This window comes from Alligator mississippiensis, chromosome 8 (genome assembly GCF_030867095.1).
Source record: "Alligator mississippiensis isolate rAllMis1 chromosome 8, rAllMis1, whole genome shotgun sequence".
Taxonomy (NCBI): domain Eukaryota; kingdom Metazoa; phylum Chordata; order Crocodylia; family Alligatoridae; genus Alligator; species Alligator mississippiensis.
The window spans coordinates 234,202-254,892 of record NC_081831.1 but is presented as its reverse complement, the minus strand read 5'-3'; the positions used below and the strand labels follow the sequence as shown (position 1 = coordinate 254,892).

Here is a 20,691-nt window from a genome sequence, read left to right as displayed (position 1 = left end):
AGCTCTCTGCTAAGCCAAGCTGGTCTTCTGCTATACTTGCTAGTCTTCCTTTGCATTGGGATGGTTTGTTCCTGCTCCCTCAGTAAGGTTTCTTTAAAGTACTGCCAGCTCTCCTGAACTCCTTTCCCCCTCAAACTGGCCTCCAGTGGATCGTGCCCATCAGTTTCCTAAGTGAGTCAGTCTGCTTTTCTGAAGTCCAGGGTCCATACTCTGTTGCTCTCCTTTCCTTCTTGCCTTAGGATCCTGAACTCAATCATTTCATGGTTGCTGCTGCCCAAGTTGCCATCCACTACTACATAACCCACCAATTCATCCCTGTTTATGAGCGTCAGGTCAAGAAGAGCATGGCCCCAGTTGGCCGCTCCAGCACTTGCACCAGGAAGTTGTCCCCGACACCTTCCTGGATTCCCCGCACACTGCTGTATTGCCCTCTAGGCAGATGTCAGGGTGACTGAAGTTCCCTATGAAAACGAGGGCTTGCAATGGGGAAACTTCTGCTAGCTGTCTGAAGAAAGCCTCGTCCACCCTAACTGGTGGTCTATAGCATACAATTGACTGCATATTTTTGACCACTCAAAGATTATAGCAATTTTTCAAAAAACACCCCAACTATGTTTTTGTAAATTTTCTTGACAAAACTATGATTTTTTATTTTTTTTTTGCAGTATTTCTTAATGGAACATTTGTGTTTGTGTGTGTATTATTTGGACCTATTTTTTTACAAACTCTGACCTGTATTTGAAGAGTCAATTGACCAAACTTTATTTGATGGGTCAGATGCACAACCCTAGATAAAAGTGTATCAAAACTGTTCCAACTTTAACCCTGCTGTTCAGGATTTAACTAATTTGTGTTGGAAAGGGGCAAGGCAGATGCAGCAGTGGGAGTGTAAGAGCTGATGTGTGCTCCTAAGCAGCAGCTTCCTCTCCCCTTTTAAAGTGGCCAAAATATACATTTGTCCATAACCTAAGAGAGTTTGGTTAATTTAGTCAAAGAAATTAAAAGGCAGAGATGAGATATGAACTGCAGACATGGCAAACAGTTCCAGGAGGAAGACGTAGGTCCTGGCGATGTCAAAGCAGTTCTTTCCCTTTGTCCCTCTCCTCTATCCACGTCCACTGTGAAGCGAGTTTGCTCAAAATGATCAATGCCTTGTCGTACACCATGATGCCACTGGGGACTAGTCAGTGCTCAAATCTCCTAGGTATTGATCTTAATATTGCACTTCTTCAGATTGGCCTTCAACATGCCCTTGAATCTCTTTTTTTGCCACTTCTGGATTGGTAACCATCAGTGAGTTGGGAGCATGAGACCAGTTTTGGTAACTGGTTTTTAGGCATCCTTATGACTTGTCCTGTCCGAAGAAGCTGAAGCTGTATAAACGTGCTTCAATGTTGGTAAGTGCTTGCTTGAGCCAGAACTGGCATTTGGTTTTCTGTCCTTCCAACTGCTATGAAAGATTGCTATGAAGGATCTTCCAAAGGCATCTCTGATGGTAATATACCATAGCTTTCAGGTGTTTCTGATGTTGTCTAAATTTCACACCCATAGCACAGGGTAGGGATGACAACAGCCTGGTAGACAAGAAGTTTGGCTTGGGTCCTGATGTCATGATCACCAAAGACATGATTTTGGAGATGTCCAAAGGCAGCACTAGCAGATTTTATCCAGTGTTGAATATCGTCTATGTGTACTTTTTGGGAAGGATGGCTGCCCAAATAAGGAAAATGCTACACATTCTCCAAGGACTGCCCTCTAATTGTGATGTGTGGAGGAGCAGCTGGTTGGGTTGCAGTGGGTTGTTAAAAACAATACCACAACAAGGGAGGTACCAAAATCAGACAAAAGGCTCCTAGCAATCAGAGTTGTGAGGGTCTGAAATAGCCTGCCAACAACAAAATGAGGTCAAAAATCATAGCTAATGTTCTGATGGAGCTTGATCAATTTACGAATCAAATCATCCGATTGTGGTGGTTTATGACATCAGGACTGCACTTGTTAACTTAACTGGTCCCTTTCCAGAGCTTCACCCAATCTTCCTAAGTACTAACCACTGCGGAAATATTTTGGTAGTGGATATAGCTACCCACATGATCTTAGGATTTTCTATTTGAGAAGTGGCCCTTGAAATATTACATGCAGAATTATGTCTGACAGTGAAATTAAGAAAGCAAGTAAATTCTATCAGTACATCTCTGTGCAGAACGCAGACTGGTTAGAGGTACCTTTGAACAAATTTCCAGAAACAAAAAACGTCAATTTTTTCATGAAAAATCTTAATAGGGAGACATCACTGCAACAAGGCCAGAGCATGGTCCTGTCAGTTCAGGGCCACAGTCAAGAGTGGTGGAACGAAGTCTAGGGTCAGAAACCGGAGTGCACCAATGATCTGAAGCCAAGAGTCAGATGTCAGGAGTAAGGAGGTGAGGTAAAAGCCACACTCAGGAGTCAGAGTTGAGCAGCTTGTGGTCATGTGCTTCAACAGGGAATATGCTGTCCTTCCAGACTGATCTGATATCATGTAAGTGTACCTGGCTGGCAAACCCCAGCTGGCCAAACAGGTCAGGCAGGGCTTTCTGCCAGGGTTCCTGATGGAAGTCGTATGATATCACACAGTAACAGCCACTTTTGTTCTTGATTTTAGAATCTAGTGAAGGAAAGGTGGGAAAACAGTAGTAACCGTGGAGGCAATCACCGCAGGTGCAACAGGAAGAATGAAAGCAGGTGGGAAGGAGGATCTGAAAATTAGCCGACAAATTGATACAACTTTTAGCCATAGAGAGGGGAAGAAGGGTGATTTGTATCAACTGCATGTGGCAGGTGAAAGATGTATGCTACTGGTTTGTAAGAAAGTAAAGAACTGTACATACCTTAGAGGTATTGTCAGGTGTTTGTGACAAGGGCTACATAAGCAGATAGAGAGGGAAGGCTAAAAGTTGTCTTGGTAGGTCAATGACTGTTACATGGTCACAAATGTAGAATGATCCTCATCTACTTGTGGTCTACACCAGGACCAAAGCCCTGGATTGCAATCAGTTGTGCAGAAGCAGACTTGAGGGGATGGATTTAAACTCTGGGGTGATATGCTGCTCTGGCATGAATGTGTCCAGAGCACCACATTATAAGAAAGATGTAGAGAAACTGGAGAAGGTTCAGAGGCAAGCAGCCAATATGATAAAAGGGACTGGAATGCAAGCCATACAAGGAAGGCCAAAGGAACTAGGTACATTTTGCTCTGAGGAAAGGAGATTAAAGTGTGGGGGGAGTTTTCCCATATTTATAAGGCTGCCCCAAAGAAAATGAAGCAACAGTCCTCTCCCTTATTATGAGGGCAGGGCACATGACAATGGCTTATACTATTGCAAAGCAGCTTTGGAACACATCTTAGGAAAAACTTCCCAACTATCAGAACGGTAAGACAATGGAACAAGAGGTCTAGGGAACCTTCAGAATCTTCTTCGCAGATGGTTTTACGAAGAGGCTGGACAGGCATTATCTCAGGGAATGAGAGCACAGAGGATCCTGCCTCTGCTCAGGGGCTAGACTAAATGACCCTCAAGGTCTATTCTAGCCCTAGGATCCTCTGCTCCACATCCTGCAAAGACCAATGTCTCCATGCAGTCCTCATACATAATGCCAGCAAGATTCAGTCCCAGTCATCCAGTCTGCAGCTGACCAGTAGATGGATCACTCTGGCTAAATCCTTGTCAGAAAGGAAAGCAACCAAGCTCCTGAGCAAGCCAAAGTAGTAGGAAGTTGTTTGTACTCCTGACGCTACATCCAATAAGACTTCAAAGCATACATCATGTTAACCAACAGAGGATTGAGGCGGTCACTTCTGGCAAAGGGCATTATGGCACTCCTCATTTTTTTCCTTTGAAACAGCATTATTTCAGTTTTAAAAACTTGAGTGTGAAGCACCTGTCCTTCATCAGCAGTCTGTTCAGGTTCTCCTACCATGTTCAGCATTATAGTACCTGGGAACCTTCCAGGGGTGCACAAGTAATGTGGCTACCATCTGTCTTTGGTTGTTTGTTCTCTCATTCCTTCTCCAGGGAGAGAAGCCAGTGTAGTGGAAAGTCTTGGTCTTCTAGGGGTCATTTTCTGGGAGCCAGGTTTAAAAATGAAATGTCAAATGAATAAGGGACAATACAAGAGTGGGCATATGCAAACCTTGTGCCTTTGATTCAATTTAATTTAATTTAATTAACAAAGCTGACAAAATTAAGTAACAGACAACGTATGAATCATGACTTGCATATATTGACTGGACCTCTAAGGGAGAGGAAAGTCATAAATACCACCCATCAGTCCTGACTTTAGAAAAGAAAGCTGGGGTGAGGGGACAGGGAGGACGCTAAATCAGAAACAAGAGTTTCTTTTTCTGAGCCAAAGAACGAGGGAGGACAGATGACAGGAGGGGTCAAGGTCACTGCGATGCTGTTCTATAGCGCAAATGTGCCAGTCAGTGTCTGGGCTGGATTCCTACATCTTCATTGTAAGTGGTTCTGCTCTAAGAAGCAACTGCAAATGTGCAACTGCGGGATCCCTAACTTTAGATATTTATTGCTAAACTGTTATTTTGGTCATGAATTCCCTTTCAGGAACCTCTCTCTTATTCAAATGATAAAACATTGAGAAAAAATCTGAATTCTCCTATTAAAACCGAATGCAATTTCAGACAATAACTGTAACATATAGTCTAAATCAGCGTTTCCCGACCGGAGTGCAGCACACTGGTGTGCCGTCAGGCATGTCTAGGTGTGCTGTGGCATTTTGGGCTGGAGCCACACCCCCTGCTGCTGCTGCAGACACAGACAGACAGGGAGTGTGGCTCCAGCCCAAAATGCCGTCTGGCTGGCCGTGCGTCGCCACCTCCCCCCCGGTCAGTGTCCAGCTGGCTGCATGCCCCCCCGCATCTGGTGTGCTTTGGTGCTTTTTTATTTAGGTAAATATGCCATGGGGCAAAAAAGGTTGGGGAGCGCTGGTCTAAATGGTACTGTTTTGTGTATAAAATGTTTGTAAACTAATTTATTTTAGACAAATAGTATGTGAAGAATACTGAATTTTAATTTTTTTGTAGTACATATAATTTCCCTGGAAAATGTTCTGAAAATGTTTCTGTGTTAAAAAATGTCCCAAACCAAACTTAAGCTTTTTCTCCCACAGTTGCATGTGTAAAGCTAATGTTGTTAACTAGAATACTGATCCCACAACAGGTACGGCCCAAAGATAACACAGCACCCTGTCTAGCCCCCATGACTTCACTGAAATTCTGCAAAGATGCCAGCAATGCTCTCAAGCAAAATTGCCATAAGAAACTTAGGTTTTCTGTTGTTGTAACAGACTTTTTTCATTCCTTAGTTTTCTTTACATGTGCTCACTTGCCATTACTAAGGTACTACCTCTGTATACGTTCCTTTAAATGCATCACTGCACACATTCAGTTCAACTAGTGCGTTCTTATCATCACTTAAGCTGTATTTATAAGAACCACCAATTTTATGAACTCCACTTCATCAACCTCCTGGATAATATAAATCATGGACTAAATATAGACATTGGATTTATGACACATTATAACCTGCCTGACATCTGACTCCCCAAGTATCTCCACTATTCATCCCCCTTCTCTCTCCCCCGCAACCCCCCCAACCCCACAGCCTGTCTCTCACCCATTGACTCCTCAATCTACATTTTCACTGACTACCTGTCTTGTATGAATACCAGACCAGCCTCTGGCTTCTTCACTTTTCATTCCATCCAGGAAGAGCACACACCAACTGCAGAAACTTCCTTAGCCTGACAAAGGGTTTTTGAACCCAAAAGCTTGCTTAATAATTGTTTTCCAACTATTTCAGTTGGTTTAATAAAAGATATCAGATTCACCCAAAGAACCTTGTCTGCCCAAGAACCACCAAGGCACTTTCAAGAAATCATCCAGGGAACAGCTTGAGAAACCATCATAACTGGAAGAAGAGAGCCAGGTGCTCCATGAAAATATAAAACACTCCAGAAATGCCTAATGACTCGCATCTTAGCCCAGGGAGCTAAGGAACAATTTGTGAAACAGCTCCCTAGTCAACTATTTCAAATGTCTTGGGCTTTAGAGGTCTTGCTTTATCCTGCGAGACAAGGGTCCAGAACAGCTCAGAAAATTCATATGGTATGTGAGATCCAACAATACGTTATTAGGGCAGGAATAAAAAGGCTGCAGGCCTGGCCAGGGCAGACAGCTCCAGACAAATTGGAGCTATTGAGCTTTACCTTTTCTTTGGTCTCTTCCAAGATGGCAAGTGTTAACAAAAGCAAGTAGATTCCATCCCATTGCAGCCAACATAATTACGATGATGCTGGATTAGACCCATGCAAGGAATGTATCTGTTTGATTGAGAGGGCCAAGCCAGGGAAGAATCAGAACTAAAAGTGCAATTCTAATCTAGAAAAGTGATTAGGCAATCATGTCTGAGAAGTTACACACTTCTTTTCTTTCAAGGACTCACCATCATGTTGGTGTACTTTACCAGTCAAATCATTTTTTTTTCCCTCCCAGTTGCCGAAATGACAAATGTAAGCTTGAATCAGAAAGTCCTACTAAGTTTTTGATTTTGCAGAAGATAACTTGGCATTTCAAAGTGAAATCTAACTTTTTATTAAATTGTTTATTAATTTGTGATATACATTTAAAAAAATAAAGATAGTTATATAGAGATTCATCATATATTAATCATTTACACCCTGAGTAGCTAAACAAGACATCATCAAAGCACCAATAATAGTGGTTTATAAAATCCAATTGGTTCTAGGTCATATTCTGTTTTATCCCTACCTTGATTGTAGATAGAGTTGAAAGACATCAGAAGAGGCTAGGGAAAAATGAGGAAACAAGCAACAGGACAAATAAGAGAAGGAATTAAAAAAAAAGAATGAGGACGAAAGGAACAGAGATACAGGGAGCTGGGCAGAGCAGAGGAGACTGGGGCTCAGATAATTAATATACTATTTCAGAAGCTTCTTCCAGAAAGACATCTCACCTCTCTGAGGAGGGCAAGTCTGTGCTGCCCCAGTATGAGGCTGGACAGCACTGGATTAGGACAAGCCATACCCACAGTCTGTGCTACCTCCTGAACCAAAAGTCACATAGTCCACTGATGTGGCACTGCTTATATGCCACTTAAACCTGCTGAGAGGCAGAGCCTATGCCATGTCCACAGCGCTACATGCAGGCAGCTATACCGATAGCGAGTTCTGGTTCGGGAGGCAGCAGGCGCAGAGCACGTGCAGTGCGTCGCAATACAGCACTGCCCAGCACCATATTGCTGTGGCACAGACATACCTGGTGGATTTATCTGGGCGTGTTTATTGCTGTACACAGTTCTCTGCATGGCAGCCAGTCCTGCCATGACAGCACTCCAAATGCCAGCTGTCAAGTCCACTTCACACCTCTATTTCTATAACATTAGCCTGTTAGCAGTTAACAGTGCTCTATGGAGCCAAAGTTTTCATATTTGTTCAATTTCTATTTAGTATCCATCAGGTTTGAAATTATATGGGGAGGCTGTAATGTAATTTTATATGATAGGAAAAAATTAATTTTGCAATTAAGTTCTGCCCAGAATAAATGGATTTAGGATTGCTCCCAAGACATGTTGGTTAAATTAGTGCCTGCTGGCTCAAACTGACAGCATTTGTCTGATGGAACAGTGCTTTCTTAAGTAGCCAGGGTGGTTCAACATAACCTTCACATGATTTTTTTCTGGATTAATCTTAAATAGAAGCTGAAGGAACAAATGAAAATACCAGTTAGAATTTGCTTTCCTTGATTACCACTAAATAAGTGGCAGGTGCTTCTTCCATTTCTTTTTTAGGAAATCCTTTCTTACCTCAAATTTGCCAGCCAGGGTATGTATAGCATTGCTACCACTGGAAGCCGTGCCTGGCATTGGGTGCCTAGGAGCAGGATCCCAGGACAGAGATCCACAGCATTAAAAGGCAAAGGGAAAAGAGGAAACCCCCCCACAAGACACAGACTGAGGTTATGGTGCTTGAGGACATCTAACTGAGTCCAGGAACATTGAGGTTCCAAGGACTTTATGTTTTTTATTATTGTTTCACCATTGAGCTAACTGAATTGTTTGAAGATCGGACTGATCTTGTATAAAGTACTGTCCCAAGGTCCTTTGGCAAGCCTGACCATTTGTCAGGTAATAGAGGACTTGCTTTGATTGTCGTGTGTTTCCATCTTTGTTTATGCTTGGGAACATCTGGTTGGCGAGTGGACAGGGCAAGGGGGAGGCAGGAGCCACGAAAAGGTGACTTACAGTCCTGCAGGTGTAGCTCCAGAACCATCGGGAGCCTTCTGCTCAACTAATAACAACAAGATGTGGAGGGTGAGAACAGAAGGGCGATGCAGAAGTGTGGATACCAGTGAAGTGCTACTGCTCGTCAAAGAAGGCCCCGTAGCTAGAGAGCTTTGACTCTTGGACCTATAGCTACTGGATGCACTTGAGGCGTCGGATACACTGATTTTCATAAGATTAGGATCATGGGTAGTGAGGGAACCCAAAATGAACAGGATCTTCGAGCAGTCATTCACTTTAGTTAGGTTAATTTTTCACCAAAGGAAGAGAAGCAGTACTTGTCATCTATTTAAGCCATTTACTAATTACTTAATTAATGTAGCTAACTTAATCTTTCCATGTGCCAAAATGACTTGAAATTATGATCCAGAACCTTATATAGAATCCTTGGAATGAACGGCCCTACAAACTAGAACTAGAATGATCATTATGGGCAAGTTGTCTTGACACACTAGTTACTGGGAAGGCACACGCAGCTTATCGAGCTTTGCCAAGAGAAGCAGCAGTTGCCTACGCAAAGGTAAAAGTGGCCATACTGTACTATCTTGAGATAACTCCAGAGCACTACTGCCATTTGTTCAGTGGAAAAGAAAAACACAAAGAGAATAAAAGTCCTAGGAGTCTATTGCAATTGCTCCGAGCCTTGCTGAATAAATGGCCCAAACTGGCTGTTTACGATCAGGACAGACTAGCTGATCAAATTCTCCTAGAGCAGTTTCTCAAAGACTTAAAAGAAAACACCCAGAAATGGGTGAGGAGACATCTTCTGCAGAATTACAAGGAAGCCTTAAGATTAGCAGAAGTCTTTGCTCTATCAGAAAGTGAGTATCCTAGAGAAAGATCCACTAAGAGTTATTTGAGTCCCATAGGCCGAGGAGAAGAAAAGCAGCGTGATCCCAGTAGATGGGTCCCCGAGGATGTCACCTGTAGCCTAGGTGGACATATTTCCTGGGACCGCGGGTATGAGGATAATACTAGAGGCAAAACAGCCAGCTTACCTGAAGACCTCAGGAACCAAAACAAAGCATATGAGGAAAGAGAGGCAATGGATTGCAGCTACGAGGCTTGTGAAGAACCGGCAACCTGGGAGCAACCAGTGGTAACAGTCTTAGTGGGCGGAAAACCCTTGAAGGCCACATTGGACCCTGGGTGTGCACAAACCCTAATGTGGGCTGATCTGCTTCCTCAGCATCTGCCTCGGATGGTGCAGCCCATGAAGATGACATGCATGCATGGGGAACTGCAAACATATCGGTGAGATATCATCCCCATAAATATACTGGGGTTCCAGAGCAAAATGCATCTGGGAGTAGCCCCACAGCTGGCCTGTGTCATGATTACTGGATCAGATTGGGACCCGATATATGAGACACTGGAACGGGTCAAACAGAAAACAAGGCAGCGAGGTGGAATTCCTTCAGAGGAAGGTTGGTTAAGGGTCTTCTGGAGAATCGGAAGAGGATATGAACTTTGCAGGGACTGCGAGTAGGGCTCAGTTTTGAGAGGCCCAGTCTGATGAAGATGAATTCCAGAGAATCATTAGAGAAAAAGTTGCAAAAATAGAGGGAGAAGAAATAAGACTAGAGCTGGGCCACAGGGAATGTTACTATGAGGTGAGAAATGGTCTCCTTTATCAGGGGAAGAAAGGGCGGGGTCAAGAAGCAGAATTACCCCAGTTAATGGTTCCTATGATACTCCAGGAAGCTTTATGGCAGGTGACTCGTGCAACCCCCATGGGGTGGGGGGACATATGGGCAAAGATAAGACTGTAGCACATATAACTAGATGGGGTTTTTTTGGCCAGGATGATATGAAGAGATAACGAGGCGCTGTGCTGCCTGTAGAGAATGTCAACTAGTCAGCGAAGCCAGGCCACCAAGGGCACCTTTACACCCCATGCTGATCACAGAAAACCCCTTTGACAGGATAGCAATGGATATCATGGGGCCACTGTGTTGGAGTAGTACAGGGTGGCAAATTGGCTAGAGGGTCGTACCCAGAGAGTAGTGGTGGATGGATCGGTGTTGACCTGGAAGAGCATGGGCAGCGGGGTCCCGCAGGGCTCGGTCCTTGGACCGATACTCTTCAATGTCTTCATCAGTGACTTGGACGAGGGAGTGAAGTGTACTCTGTCCAAGTTTGCGGTTGACACAAAACTGGGGAGAAGTGGACACACCGAAGGACAGGAAACAACTACAGGCAGACCTGGACAGGTTGGACAAATGGGCAAAAAACAATAGAATGCAATTTAACAAGGAGAAATGCAAAGTGCTGCACCTGGAGAGGAAAAATGTCCAGCACACCTACTGCCTAGGAAACGACCTGCTCGGCAGCACAGAAGCAGAAAGGGATCTCGGAGTCCTAGTGGACTCCAAGATGAACATGAGTCGGCAGTGTGACGAAGTCATCAGAAAAGCCAATGGCACTTTATCGTGCATCAGCAGATGCATGACAAAACAGAACCAAGGAGGTGATACTTCCCCTCTATCAGGCGCTGGTCAGACCGCAGTTGGAGTACTGCGTGCAGTTTTGGGCGCCGCACTTCAAGAGGGATGTGGATAACCTGGAGAGGGTACAGCGAAGGGCCACTTGTATGGTTAAGGGCTTGCAGGCCAAGCCCTATGAGGAGAGACTAGAGAAACTGGACCTCTTCAGCCTCCGCAAGAGAAGGTTGAGAGGCGACCTTGTGGCTGCCTATAAGTTCATCATGGGGGCGCAGAAGGGAATTGGTGACGCTCTGCTCACCAAGGCGCCCCCGGGGGTCACAAGAAATAATGGCCACAAGCTAGCAGAAAGCAGATTTAGACTGGACATTAGGAAGAACTTCTTCACAGTTCGAGTGGCCGAGGTCTGGAACGGGCTCCCAAGGGAGGTGGTACTGTCCTCTACCCAGGGGGTCTTCAAGAGGAGGTTGGATATGCATCCAGCTGGGGTCATCTAGACCCAGCACTCTTTCCTGCCTATGCAGGGGGTCGGACTCGATGATCTATTGAGGTCCCTTCCGGCCCTAACATCTATGAATCTATGTATGAATCTATAGGGTATCAATATATTTTAGTTATAATTGATTATGCCACCAGGTATCCCAAAATGGTACTGTTTCATACTGCAACAGGAACCTGTATTAAGGAAGAGTTACTCAAGTGGATATCTAGAGTAGGAATCCCCAAGAAGGTGGTGACAGACCAAGGTACCAACTTTATGGCCAGAGTGCTGCAAGACATCTATAAGGTCCTAGGGATCAAATGAGTGAGCACCTCCATTTATCATTCACAAACAAATGGATTAATGGAGAGATTAAATGGTACCTTAAATAATATGCTTTGTAAATGTGTACAGAAATACCCTCGTAGGTGGGACTTGTGGATTACTCCTTTTTTTATTTGTTTTAAGGGATGTACCACAAGCATCCACAACATTTTCACCATTCAAATTGGTTCTGAAGGAAGGGTGGGAACAACCCCCTTCACAAGCAGTGGGGGTCAGGGCTCATTGCAAGGACTTAAGGACTCGTTTGTTGAGGGCAAGGAGATTGGCCCTTGAGAATTTACAAGAAGTGAAGCAAAAGCAAAAAAGTAACTATGACAAGACAGCTAGGGAACGAGAATTTCAAGTGGGGGATAGAGTACTAGTTCTGTTACCTACTTCGGCTAGTAAATTGTTGACAAAACGGCAAGGCCCTTTTGAGATAATCAGGTGTGCAAAGCCTGTAGATTATGAGGTACTACAGCCCAGACACCAAAGAGAGAGGGAAATCTTCTGTGTAAACTTACTGAAAGCCTGAAAAGAAACAGAAGGGTGGTTGGCCGAGGCAGAGTTAGAAAACACAGCTCAGCCTGGTAAGAAGCAAAAATGACAAGGAAGGGCCTATAGAAGAAAAAGTACAGACTGAAGAAGGCTTAGATGCTGAACGAAAAAGGGACATGACTTGGGTGTTACATACCTTTCATGACGTGTTTCGAGAAGAACCAGGGCTAGCAAGGGGAATAGAACATCATAGTCATACCCCACCAGAAGCCATAATACGTGGGCAGTGGAGGCCAGTTCCGTACCATTTGTACAAACCTATACAACAAGCGTTAAGAAAAATGCACAAACAGGAAATAATAGTTCCATCGAGAAGCCCCTGGAGAAGTCCCTTAGTAACGGTTCCTAAACCAGACGGGGCACTTTGCCTCTGTATAGATTTTAAAGGTGTAAATACCATCACCACATTCGATGCTTTCCCTATACCCCATGTAGACGAATGCCTAGAGAAGATAGGACAGGCCTGATCTATATTAACACTCGACCTCTCCCGCGGATATCTGCAGATCCCAATGGCAGCAAAAGATCAAGCCAAAATCGCTTCTGGGACACCATGGGGCCTCTACAAATTCCACTGAATGCCTTTTGGGTTGCCTGGGGCAGCTGCTACCTTTCAGAGATTAATTAATGAAGTCTTAGCCCCACAGATGCAGTATGCGTCAGCGTACATTGCTGACATTGTCATATATACCAAAGCATGGGGACAACATTTAAGAGCCCTGAAGGCCATGCTAAGGGAATTAAGAGCTGCAGGGCTGATGGCCAACCTGCACAAATGCACAACCGCAAAAAGAGAAACTAAGTATTTAGGGTTCTTGGTGGGACACGGGACTATTAGACCCCTCGCCGACAAGTTTCAAGTCATATGGGACTTTGTATCCCCAAAACAAAACAAAAAACCATATGAGGTCTTTTTTAGGACTCGCTAATTATTATCGACAATTTGCGCTCCTCTTCACAGAGTTGGCAGCTCCTTTACCCGATGCCATCGAGGGGGCATAAAGGGCACTATAAAAAGGAATCCCACCATGAGCGAGGCTTTCATGAAAAAAAAAAAAAGGCCCTTTGTCTTAATGTGTTAGTGCATACTCCTAACTTTGCACAGCCGTTCACACTGCAGACAGATGCTTCAGACACCGCTACAGGAGCCATCCTGACGCAAGACCACGTGGGTATAGAATGTCCTGTGGCTAATGCTAGCCAAAAACCAAGCAAGGCTGAAAAAAGGTATGCTACAATTGAACGGGAATGCCTGGTGATAAAATGGGGCATCAAACATTTACAGTACCACTTAATGGAGCGGGAGTTCCGCCTTCTAACAGATCACACTCCTCTGAGATGGCTGAGCCGAAGCAAAACGTATAATGCCCGCATAGCATGGTGGGCACTGGTACTACAGCCCTTTAAATTCATCACTGACTATAGGCTGGGAGTTGATAATAAGGTAGCTGATTTTTTAGTCAAGGTATGGAAACGACACGAGTGACACCAATGCAGTAAGTTCAGATGATGACGAACAAACTAAGATGACAAAACAGGAAAATAAGGATGCAGGTATGCCAAATGGCAACTTGGATGTGGGGGGGCGGGGGAGGAAAGAATGTGTGGGAGCCTGCTTCTCCATGTCCTGAAGAACGCATAATGGCCTGAGTCCCGCTTTAGGAGCACGTGCTTAGTGTGCATAGGTGGGTACCCGGCAGCTTCTGGTATAACTGGGAGTCACCCACCGGCCACTGGAGACAGCCGGCAGCACCAGGAAAGTCAGCACACTGGGGAGAACTGGCAGCAAGCAGGGGAAGTTGGCCCGGCAGCAAGAGCTGGCTTGCTGGAGCGAGCTGGCCACACAGAGCGAGCCGGCCACACAGAGCGAGCCAGAGGAGACCACTGGAAGCCCGGACACTTGGAGGGGAGGGCCTTTGCACTGGGTGCCTAGGAGCAGGATCCCAGGACAGAGACCCACAGCGTTAAAAGGCAAAGGGAAAAGAGGAAACCCCCCCACAAGACACAGACTGAGGTTATGGTGCTTGAGGACATCTAACTGAGTCCAGGAACATTGAGGTTCCAAGGACTTTATGTTTTTTATTATTGTTTCAACATTGAGCTAACTGAATTGTTTGAAGATCAGACTGATCTTGTATAAAGTACTGTCCCAAGGTCCTTTGGCAAGCCTGACCATTTGTCAGGTAATAGAGGACTTGCTTTGATTGTCATGTGTTTCCATCTTTGTTTATGCTTGGGAACATCTGGTTGGCGAGTGGACAGGGCAAGGGGGAGGCAGGAGCCACGAAAAGGTGACTTACAGTCCTGCAGGTGTAGCTCCAGAACCATCGGGAGCCTTCTGCTCAACTAATAACAACAAGATGTGGAGGGTGAGAACAGAAGGGCGATGCAGAAGTGTGGATACCAGTGAAGTGCTACTGCTCGTCAAAGAAGGCCCCATAGCTAGAGAGCTTTGACTCTTGGACCTATAGCTACTGGATGCACTTGAGGCGTCGGATACACTGATTTTCATAAGATTAGGATCATGGGTAGTGAGGGAACCCAAAATGAACAGGATCTTCGAGCAGTCATTCACTTTAGTTAGGTTAATTTTTCGCCAAAGGAAGAGAAGCAGTACTTGTCATCTATTTAAGCCATTTACTAATTACTTAATTAATGTAGCTAACTTAATCTTAACTAAGTTTTTAATTTCCTTAGGGAACTGGATGCCAAGGTTTTTGAATGTCCCCCTAAAGGGATTACTCAGAACTACTTCTAATGAGACCTTCATGGCTTCTGATTTATCTGAATTTATCTTGGAGCCCAAGAGTTTGTTGTTACTTTTAGGATATTTGGAAGATAATGTTTTGGGCTGGTCAAATCAAAGTCCCATTATCTTACATAAAATGATTTCTGTCTCCTAAATCCCTGTAGTGAATGGTGTGGCATCCATAATTAACATGAGAGTATTTCTAATGCTAAACTGAACAGGAGGAGAATCGTACCAAAACATGTTTAAAGTTTGGGAGGGGGGCGGGGTGTTAAAATACTACTATTTTCTTGGACCATGGCTTGGAATTGGAATAAAGCAGCTTATGAAGCCTTGAACTAAGGGAACTGTACAGTTGAACTGGGTTAATGATTTTACTGGAAATGCACAAGTCCAACAGAATCTACATTTTTCAGCCAAAAGTGTTTCATAGATTTCATAGACATTAGGGCTGGAAGGGACCTTGGAAGGTCATCGAGTCCAGCCCCCTGCCCAAAGGAAGGGCAGGAAGTCAGCTGGGGTCATAGGATCCCAGCAAGATAAGCATCCAGTTTGCTCTTGAAGGTGTTCACTGTAGGCGCTTGAACCACCTCCGGTGGCAGGCTGTTCCAGACCTTGGGGGCTCGGACAGTAAAGAAATTCTTCCTTATGTCCAGACTGAAACGGTCTTGAAGTAGTTTGTGACCATTCGACCTCGTCATCCCTTGGGGCGCTCTGGTGAACAAACGTTCCCCCAGATACTGGTGGTCACCCCTGATAAACTTGTAGGTGGCCATCAGATCACCCCGAGCCTGCGCTTTTCCAGGCTAAAGAGCCCCAGGGCTCTCAGCCTGTCGTCGTAGGGTCTGCTTCCCTGACCTCTGATCATGCGCGTGGCTCTTCTCTGCACTCTCTCAAGCTTCTCCACATCCTTTTTGAATTGTGGAGCCCAAAACTGGACACAGTACTCCAGCTGCGGCCTCACTAAGGCCGAGTACAGGGGGAGAATGACGTCCCGGGATTTGCTTGAGAAGCATCTATGGATGCAAGCCAGCGTTTTGGTCGCTTTACTAGCCGCAGCATCACACTGCAGGCTCATGTTCATCTTGTGGTCAATGATGACCCCCAAGTCTCTTTCTTCCATAGTGCTAGCCAACATAGCACTGCCGAGCCTATAAGGATGCTGCAGGTTTTTCTTCCCAAGGTGGAGAACCTTGCATTTATCGGCGTTGAACACCATCAGATTCTCGTCCGCCCACTTGCTGAGCCTGTCCAGGTCAGCCTGGATCACCCGCCTGTCTTCTGGTGTGGATGCTTTGCCCCAAAGTTCTGTTAGTGTTCTGTTAGTTCTGAATACAAGAGCAGTAGAAAGTCAGCAACTCTAATTTAGTATCTAAGGGAACAGGTCTGCTGATTACGCAAAAGATGTAGGTTGAAACACTTGGGCTACTGAGATCTGTGGGAATTCTGTCACTGACTTCAGTGGAGCCAGGTTTTCATTCAGTCTGTTTTTCTGGCCATAACTTCAGTTGAATATTAGAAGTGTAATATTAGAAGTCTGACTTCACCTATCCCTTCTCCATGGTGTCTCTTCTTACGCTCCCTGTTTGTATGTTTAAATGTACATGCTATTATAAGTATTTTGATGACAGCACTTGAGAAATCTACAGGTCTGAGTGCTCGGAGGTATGCTTATTGAGACATCATTCTAGGACTAATATAAACATACTAAATACATTTTCAAATTGACATACCTCTGGCAATTTAAAACTAAAAGTCTTCAACTAAACATATTCCTCACTTAGGACCACGAGGTTAATATACAAACATGGAAATGCATCAGTAACATTTCTTAGATGAAATGCATTTCCCACCATGTTTAGTTAACTCTAAAACAGCCCAAAGTTCTCACAATATTCCAAAAGATGCCTCTGGACTGAGATTTAATAGGAAAAGTAGCAGTCCAAAAAGCTTCTGGGGAAAGCAATACACAACAGAAAATATGGACAACCACAACGGCTAGTTATTCTGGATAAAAGCCTAGATCTTTGGAGGATATATTATTACCTGTGTGGTAAGCTGGTACTGCAGATGCTCTAAGGCTGATAGTCGGCACTGTGCTGCTTTTGCTAGCTCTTTGGGATGCAGACCACTGGAGACTGTGTGAAATGAGCCCTGCTCAGAGCTAATGCAATGCCAAAATCCTAAAAAGATGAGAAAACAAACAAGAAAGGAATTTTCTACACTGTAATTCTAATGGATTTTCTAAACTATAAGTAGTTCCTTTTCTGGAGGTGCTTCTAGCAGCCATAAATGAACTACAGAACATGACAGCCTCTTACTGCACATAATATACACAGCTGTGTAGGAGCTAGCTTGGAAAGGTCTCTTCCTATTAGTGACCTGTTCCTCTGGACCTCTGCCAGAGCAATTGTTTCATGGAATTCAAATCTCTTCAATAAAATGTTCTCACATGACTTCTATATTTGATCTCAAGCTTATTCCACAGTAAGTTTATTCTGCTTTCTTTTCCTCTTCCATGAGAAATAAGGGTTTGTTCCCAGAGATGAATTACCCCATTTATACATTTAAATAAAAAGACTTTTTGCATTTTCCACACTGACACAAGGGTGCTCTTTGCTGAAGACTTCCATATGCAAGAATTACTGCCCAACAAACTTTTACATCAAGTCTGATCCCAGCACCCTCCACATTGGGGATAAACTTGCTTTTGACCATTAGCACCTTACATTAATCATGAACTCTCTGCCTCAGGGATAAACCATTTATTAATATTTAATTTCCAGAGTAGAACTTGGCTCTCTCCAACTGAGGGTGAATTCATTTCCAGGCTTTACCCTTATGTCAGAGCCAGAATACTTTGTAGAACCAATTTACCTTCATGTGATACTGCTCCAAGTTCTGCTCGGAGCCTATTTCCCATTTCAATAAGCTGATGCTTCTCTTGGCTCAAACTAGAGATCTTTCTCACTGCTTCCTTCAGTTTACTCTGTATTACCTGTACAGAGCAACCAGCACCATGTTGGGGCCCATCACCTGACCCCTTCCCAGAAAAATGTCTGAAATCTTCGATGTCTTCTTGAAGTCCCTTGATCACTGACCCCTACAAGAGAGAGAGAAACAAACACCATAAGGCATTCTTTCCACATAAGGATTGTGACAGAAATCTAGTAGCACAGATTAGACTTCAGTGAGAGCCAATCTTTTTGGTAGGCATGCCACAAATTAGCCCTAAACTCTCTCCAAGTGCCACTCCAATCCACTTCCTCTGACTGATCTGCTGCTTTTCTTTCTGCTCCCTAGTCTGGGCTCCCTGTGCAATCTCAGGCAGCCTCTGTGTTCGGCATGTGGCAGAGACAGATCAAAGAAGGGATGGGCAGTCCAGCAGCAGATAAGCCATGAAGCAGAAGTCAGAGCAGGAGATCAGACAGGGAGCATAGTACAGAGAGCAGAAAACAAAGCAGCAGATCAGGCAGAGGAAAGGGACTGGAGTGTAACCTGGGGACAGTGTGGGTCCAATTTGTGGTGGGCCTGCCAAAAAGGTTGGCCCTCAGTCCTCTATCTGACATTGATGTCAAGACTTCCAGTATTCTTAAACTACATTTCAACTGTAAAATACATCACTGTGCATCTGTAGCCGCAGAAACGCTGCTATTGTTAAAGCCGAATACAGACATTACACTTCTAAGAGTATAAGTGATCAGAAACCAGTCTATACCCTTAAGAGAAAAGCGGTTTGGTGCGCACACACTGGCTAAAGAATGGCAGAACCCAGTCTAAGATTCCCCCCCCAAAACCAAAGGGTAAATATGTGTTCTGTTCGCTACCGATCTAAACTATGCCACTAACAGAAAACCATGTCACTTCGATCAGTTCTGCCTCAGGCTTCTGAATGTCTGTGCCTAGCCTAAATGTGAAAAGAAAGCAATTGATGTGGGTCTGTGCAGAAATCACATTTGCACCTTGTTCCTGTGCTTTGTAGACGCTGAATATTGATACTAGGAAGACAATGCTCTTAGACCAACACAGCTACAAGCTACACCCCCCCCAGAGTATTGATACTGTTCTTTGACAGACTGAACTCCTTGAGTCAGAAACATCATTACACAGTTTTCCTATGTTACCAAACATATTGTTAATGCTTCATAAATTATAAAAACGAGAAAGAGAAAGCAGCCTTCTTGTTTTGTGGTGGGAACTTTGGAATTACGTGCATTGCTCAGAAGACATTTCTTGGATAGCTTCCATCTACCAGGCTAGTCCTGGTCAGGTCTGCAATATACCAGGGGAGAGGAACACACCAGAAGTGGGCGTATGAGTTTTATAGAATAAAACTTAACAAGTGATCCAATTTATAAACATCAAGCTGAGGGAAACTGCTGTTACTGCAGAGCCATATTCTTTGGATGGGGAGCTCTAAACAGGAACGAACACAGAAACATTCCTCGTGATCAGGCTGAACAGGCTCTGTTAATTCCAAATTACACAAAACAACCTTTTTTGACTATAGATCATGAAATGTAATAATTAATCATATCCGATGGCATAATTGAGTTAACGATCTGTGCAATATACAGCCCATTACATTTGATAGAGTCACAGTGCCCTCTAGCGAAGGTTCACTAGAAGGATACTGATGTCTTCCAAATGTTCTACATCACACCAGTCATTGCGAGTGCAATGGGTAAAGTCCAGTAATCCAAACAACAATTATCCAAACCATTCAGTTATCTAAATGTAGGATCTGCCACCAATCTGTGGTGTGTAGTACAAATGAGAGCAATAGTGACCAGAAGTTTGTTTGTGTTGTATATATTATATAATATAAATGTTCATTTAATATATGCTTCAGTAGCTGAACAATTTGATTTTTACAAATGGGTTGTATCAGTTCACATAACTGTCTATAAGAATTTTTTTGCACTAAAATTTTAAATATGATCCAACTTTTTTGTGGTAGTTCAGTTGCATTGCAAATATTTCATACACAGTAAGATGCCCTTTTGTGTTTCTAATATACTCTACATCAGCAGTCATTTAAAAAAACTGTTCTTCTTTAGGAAAGAAAAAATTGGGGATTTTTTTTTCTTAATACCTTTTAAACACACAACAACTGAGAGTCCAAAAAGCCCATTCAACCCCTGAAGAGTTAAAAGAGGACAAGTGTGCATATTTAGGACTCGAGAGATTTTTTAGTCTTCTGAAGATGAAATTATTAACTCATCATATGTTGAAAACATGTTGATATATAAAATTTACCCTATGCACCCATTTCAAAAAAAGAAACTTATATTATCTTCATTTATAGCTGTATTTGGTAAGCTAAAATTTGAGGAATTTAATGGAAGAAAACTTAAGCAAGTTTTAATGGAAGAAAACTCAATCTCGACACCTATGCAAATCAGAGATGAATTAAAGCAATATGGCTGGGGAAAAGAAAAAAGATGAATGCAGTTTTGAGTCGCGTATAAAAAAGCATTATATCGGATGGAACTTCCAGACAATAATCCCTCTCTCTACAGAATGTGCTAATAGCCTACATGCATCTGAAAAACAGGAAGAACCTGTGTGAGGGACAGAGCGAGAGGCCAGCTAGGTTCAGGATGGGGCGGGGGGGCATACAGGGCATGCCTAAACTACAAATGTACTGTGCAAGGGAGCAGCATGCTGAAACACACCATGATACTCTGCATTAACTCCTGAACTACTGACAGCAATGATAATTAATCCTCCTGCAATATGATGTGGACACAGCTATGCTGCTTGCAGTTCTGA

General features: G+C 43.8%; 1 protein-coding gene across 4 annotated transcripts in view; it reads right to left on the bottom strand.

Annotated features, from left to right (window-relative positions):
• The window catches only part of FASN (fatty acid synthase), a 117,148-nt gene that overhangs the window by 64,664 nt on the left and 31,793 nt on the right, over positions 1-20,691 (bottom strand). For all 4 annotated transcript variants that reach the window (XM_019478272.2, XM_019478273.2, XM_019478274.2 and 1 more), the window contains 2 exons: positions 17,794-18,019; positions 16,963-17,099 (listed from right to left, as the gene is read on the bottom strand). In XM_019478272.2, the coding sequence (XP_019333817.2) occupies positions 16,963-17,099; positions 17,794-18,019 (363 nt within the window). The remainder of the gene's footprint in view (positions 1-16,962; positions 17,100-17,793; positions 18,020-20,691) is intronic.